The sequence below is a fragment of the Microtus pennsylvanicus genome, chromosome X (assembly GCF_037038515.1).
Source record: "Microtus pennsylvanicus isolate mMicPen1 chromosome X, mMicPen1.hap1, whole genome shotgun sequence".
NCBI lineage: Eukaryota > Metazoa > Chordata > Mammalia > Rodentia > Cricetidae > Microtus > Microtus pennsylvanicus.
In genome coordinates, this window is record NC_134601.1 from 105,638,361 (window position 1) to 105,644,051 (window position 5,691).

Consider the following 5,691-nt stretch of genomic DNA (forward strand, 5'->3'; position numbering starts at 1 on the left):
TTGGACTTTCTACAGGGCAGGGAACCCCGACTGCTCTTTGGACTGGAGAGGGAGGGGGAGAAGAGTGGGAGAAGGGGAGGGAGAGAAGGGTGGGAGGATTGGGAGGGAAATGGAGGCTGGGGGGAGGCGGAAACTTCTTTTCTTTTTTTCCTTTTCTCAATTAAAAAAAGGGGGGGCGCATTATCTGGTCGGCGGCGTGGGCGGGCGGAGTGGCAGAGCGAGAGCTGCGGGCCTGGGTGGCCCCTCAGGTGCAGCGAGCACATAAGGCTGGAGCCCCACCGCCCCCTGCTCTGTGGACATGTGCTCTGCCCCTGAACCCGGTCTGCGCGCGGCTTGAATGAGTGTAGAAGCATGTCGAACCAGCAATCAGAAGCGAGCCCTTGACCCCGACCTCACAGAGGATGATGTGGAGAGCAAGAAAATGAAAATGGAGAGAGCACCATTAGAGCTGACCGTGGACGGAGATACCAGGGGGGTTGCTGAGGACAACAGAGACCATGGCCACAGGATCAGGCGAAGGGCTGGTAGGAGATGGGCCTGTGGGCATGAGCACCTCACACAGTGACATTAAATCTGAGAAGAGACCTCCCTCACCTGATGTGATCGTGCTCTCTGACAGTGAGCAGCCATCAAGCCCAAGGGTGAATGGGTTGACCACAGCATCCTTGAAGGATACCAGCACTGAGGCGCTCCTGAAAAGCAGCCCAGAAGAGCAAGAGCAGATGATCAAGCAGCTGAAGGAGGAGTTGAGGCTCGAGGAAGCAAAGCTGGTTCTGTTAAAGAAGCTACGACAGAGTCAAATAAAAAAGGAAGCCATGGCACCGAAGCCTGCAGCTTCCTCAGGGACCTCCGTGACCACCCCTCCCCCACTCGTCCGGGCTACTCAGAACATTTCTGCTGGCAAGACATCACTTCAAACCTCTTCTGCTCGAATGCCTGGCATCATCATCCCACCGCCACTGGTCCGGGGTGAGCAGCAGGTGTCTGCCAAGCTGGGACCACAGGCCAGTTCCCAAGTAGTCATGCCAACACTTGTCAGGGGTCCCAGATTGATGGAGGAAGGTCATTGGCTAATAAAGGAACTGCCTCAGCCCATTTTATTGGTTAGGACATAGGTAGGTGGAGTAAACAGAACAGAATGCCGGGAGGAGGAGGAAGTGAGCTCAGACTCCACAGCTCTCCTCTTAGGAGCAGACGCCTCAGAGAGAGACGCCATGCTCCTTGCTCTAGGGAAGATGCACGCTATGAAGCTCCGACCCAGGATGGACTTAGGCTAGAATCTTCCCGGTAAGACCGGTGCTACACAGATGATAAGAAGGATCTAAGGATATGATACTTTGGAAAAGAGTTTCTTATTTTGTTTTCACAGAGGACCAGACCCTGTGGATTGCACCTATTCCGATTTGGTATGATGGACCACGTCCTCCTGAAGGGTTGCTGTGAATATCTTCAAAAAATTACTTCACTCAACTGCCAAGTGAGATAAACCTGGCACACAGGTTACATCCTAAATGATCTGATTAACAGCGCCCCCATTCAGCAGGAAGCAGTTTGGAGAGAAAAAACTGCGCCCATGTTCCCAAATATGGTTTATAAATGTTCTTTTACATTTAAAGGGGGATATGATATAGACATGAATAATTTGCATTAGTATAGATTTTGCTTTATTGATAGAGATTTAAGGTCAATTTTGTTATATGTATATGTATTTCTGATCTTTATTAAGGTATTGTGATTGTGTAGTTCATTTAAATATGTACTGTATAATTAAGAAATATAGGTTGTTAATGGATAATCATCGATAATAGTAAAGCTTGTAGTCATGTTAGTTAGATTTTCTAGATATATAGATACATATTTTAGATAGACATTCTTCATGTCTTTCAAAGATTACAGAATAGGACATTTAATGTTTTAATAACTTAGGATTTTTCATGACAATGAGACATGTCTGCTCCTGGAGGCACCAATCTACTTCAGGAAGAAGATGGGCATCGAAGAGGATCTTTATGGAGTTTGATAGCCATTTGGGCAAGAAACTGCTCTTGCCTGGACTATTGCATAAACTGGACACAGAGAACCCGCAGAGAGAGGACTGCTGAACTTGCCTAAGGTGAGATGATCTTTCGGGGTTCCTGATTCATGAAAGAGTCTGCGAGACATTCTGCAGGACACAACAGATAGTGACTGAACTGACTTTGAATTTTCCTGCTTTATGGAAATGTCTGCTGGATACCATGGGCCTGAAGGCTGAAGATGTATGCCCCAACAGTACAGAGGAACTTTGGGTGACTGTCCAGGCAGCGAGATGTCTCTGTCATTTCTCAAGTTTTAAAAGCTGCTTTTTTCTTGTTTGCTTAGGTAGTATTATATCTTTCTGGAGTCTTTGATGGAGTTAAGAATAGTTAGTTACAGTTATAGTTTTCCTTAGTTATGATAAAGATTATTGTAACTTTTACTTGATAACTGTCTTGTTATATGTAATTTTGCTATGTTAAAGTTAAAGCCTTCCTCTTTTTTTTTTTTGTTTAAACCGAAAAAGGGGAAATGATGGAGGAAGGTCATTGGCTAATAAAGGAACTGCCTTGGCCCATTTCATTGGTTAGAAGATAGGTGGGAGGAGTAAACAGAACAAAACGCTGAGAGGAAGAGGAAGTGAGGTCAGACTCGACAGCTCTCCTCTCCGGAGCAGATGCCTCAGAGAGACGCCATGCCCCTCTCCCAGGCAGACACATGCGATGAAGCTCCGACCTAGAATCTTCCTGGTAAGACCAGTGCTCACAGATTATTAGAGATGTATTGATCGGTGTATCAGAATTAGCCAGTAAGGGATAGGGCTAGTGGGCCAAGCAGTGATTAAATGAATACAGTTTGTGTGTTGTTATTTCGGGGCAAAAGCTAGCCGAGCAGGCGGCTGGGGTGTTGGGGACGCAGCCCCGCCCCCGCCCTTATTACTACACCAGATTCACAACGTCAGACAGCACCCCTCCACAGGGCCACCACCCCTCCTTCTAGTCCCCTGCGCCTCAGTGCCCAGCATGCAGATTCAGGGACAGAGGATCATCCAGCAGGGACTTATCCGTGTTGCCAATGTCTCTAATACCAGTCTGCTTGTCAACATCCCTTAGCCCACTGCAGCCTCACTGAAGGGGACAATAGTTGCCTCTGCTCAGGTCAGCTCCACCCCAACCAGTGTGGCCTCTGTGGTTGCATCTGTTGAGTCTCCAGCCAGCTGGAAGGCTGCTGCCAAGCTAGCGCTATGCAAGCAGCTGGAGAAGACATTGCTTGAGATTCCACGTCCCAAGCCCCCTGCTCCAGAAATGAACTTCCTGCCCAGTGCTGCCAACAATGAGTTCATCTACCTGGTTGGTCTGGAGGAGGTGGTGCAGAATTTGCTGCAGATGCAAGCGGGAAGGATTTCTGCCAGCACAGCTTGTGCTATGTTATCCTGGGAGCCCTACATGTGTGTTCAGTGCAAGACGGACTTCACATACCGCTGGCGGGAGAAGGGTGGAGCTGTTATGTGTGAGACCTGCATGACGTCCAACCAAAAGAAGGCACTCAAGGTGGAGCACACCAGTCGGCTGAAGGCTGCCTTCGTGAAAGCACTGCAGCAAGAGCAGGAGATGGCGCAGCGGCTGCTGCAGCAGGGTATGGGTACCGCCAGCACCAAGGCTGAGGCTGCAGCCCCACATCCCACGCTGAAGCAGGTCATAAAGCCCCGACGTAAATTGGCGTTCCGCTCAGGAGAGGCCCGTGACTGGAGTAACGGGGCTGTGCTACAGGCTTCCATCCAGCTGTCCCGGGGCTCAGCCACAACACCTCGTGGCGTTCTGCACACATTCAGCCAGACACCCAAACTGCAAAATGCAGCCTCAGCTACGGCCCTGGTAAGCAGGACTGGCGGACATTCCGAGAGAGCTGTGGGCACCAGCAAGGGCACCACCTCCAACTGGAAAAAGACACCCTGAGTACAGGTGGGACCCTTGCCTTTGTCAGCCCGAGCTTGGCAATGCACAAGACCTCTTCGGCTGTAGACCGTCAGCGAGAATACCTCCTGGACATGATCCCTCCACGCTCCATTCCCCAGTCAGCCACATGGAAATAATGGGAGCCGGCCCAGCTGAGGACAGGCCCTTTGCTCTCCACGGCTCCTGGTCTAGGACACACAGACCGCCCTCCTAACAAGTTGCCTGAGACAGCTCAGGCCTTGGCTATTTAGCCCTGTGGTGGCCAGAAGAGTGTGCCACCATGGTGCCCAGGATCAGAACCAAGGACTTTCCCTGTGTGCCTCCCTTCCTTTTTGCCTTTAGTTTGCCCGACACCAGCAGAAACTCCGACCTTGGGGCCAGCTCTGCCTGGCCAGCTTGGGTGGGAACTCACCCTGGACACTGTGACACGCCCAGGCCAGGCTGGCTCCAGGGGCTCCCAAAGTTGAACTGGGGTTTGTTTTCTTTCAGGTTTTCCCATCTTCACTCCCCAGTCTCTGCCTCCTCATGGCCATCTATAGGCTGAAGTTTGGGTTTTTGTGTTTTCTTTTTTAATCACTTCATGATGATGGAATGAAAAGTAAACTGTGTAGACCCAGGGTCCCTGTTGTGCACAGTGTAGTCCCTAGCCCCAGAGGATGCTCTGAGTGGCAGCACGCAGGGATGGCGGGTGCCACTGTGCCTCCAGTTGTGTCTGTTGCTGCTTGCTACAGCCCCTGGCTTCCACACTTAGAACAAATCGCAGCCCAGACTTTGCCAGAGACTCTAAGGTTCCAGAGGGATGCTGGGCCCACCGCTGGAACCAGAGCTGGCTGCTGGGTTATTTTTGTGCTTTATTTTATTAAAATTTCTTTCCTTTCTCTCTTCATTTTGATGGGCACAATCTCAAGGTGCCCAAGAGGCACCCAGGTAGGCGCAGACAGACCCGTCTACCCTGGGGTCAGCCGGGTGTGTTCACCTCTGGCTCCTCAGTCCACAGGGATGTCTTTGAAAGGCCAGGTATACTTTAGTTTTATTTTCTTTTCTCTTCTGCCCCCCACTCTTTAAAAATTGGTTCCACGGTGAAAGGGCAGAAGCAGCTCACAACAGGGCAGCCTGCAGCGGTCTGCAGGGGTCCCGAGCAGCCCTGGCTTCCTTCAACACAATAGTTAGGGACTTTAATTTAAACCCTTGTTCTGCAGACCACCACCCTCTGCAGACACGCCCCGCCTCCTCCTAATAAAGGCTCATTTAACCCCCCCCAAAAAAATACCAACCCAAATTCCCTCTTCCTCCCCTCCTCCCACTTTTTCCACACAACCTCCCACTTCACCCCCTCCAGCCCTAAGAGAGGGCAAGACACCCTTCCCTGTGGAAAGTCCAAGACACTTCCTACTACATCTAGGTTGAGCAAGGTATATATCCAAAGAGAATAGGATCCCAAAAAGCCAGTACTGATGCTGATATCTTCATATTTTATTCTTTACCTTTGTAATTTTTGTGAATTTAATATGTCTTAATTTTTAAGTTGGCCCCTTAACACATTTATTATAATGCTAAATTATTTGAAAACTGTTTAAACAAATGTTTTATCATATATATTTTTACAGCAGCCAAGCCCAAACTTTATTTAGGTGCTTTTCCTGGCCTATAGCATGTGGACCTGGCTTTTCTATGTATACTCCAGTGGTACTTACGTGGTGATGGGTTTCTTGTTACCATC

General features: G+C 49.6%; 1 protein-coding gene across 1 annotated transcript; it reads left to right on the forward strand.

The window, feature by feature from the left end:
- Positions 1-337: 337 nt before the first annotated feature.
- On the forward strand, positions 338-4,943 carry LOC142841282 (transcriptional repressor p66 alpha-like). Its single transcript, XM_075958109.1, is given in 4 exon segments — positions 338-471; positions 473-1,049; positions 2,961-3,966; positions 3,969-4,943. Coding segments are annotated over 4 exon segments (1,857 nt in total). The 3' UTR covers positions 4,109-4,943.
- Positions 4,944-5,691: the final 748 nt, after the last annotated feature.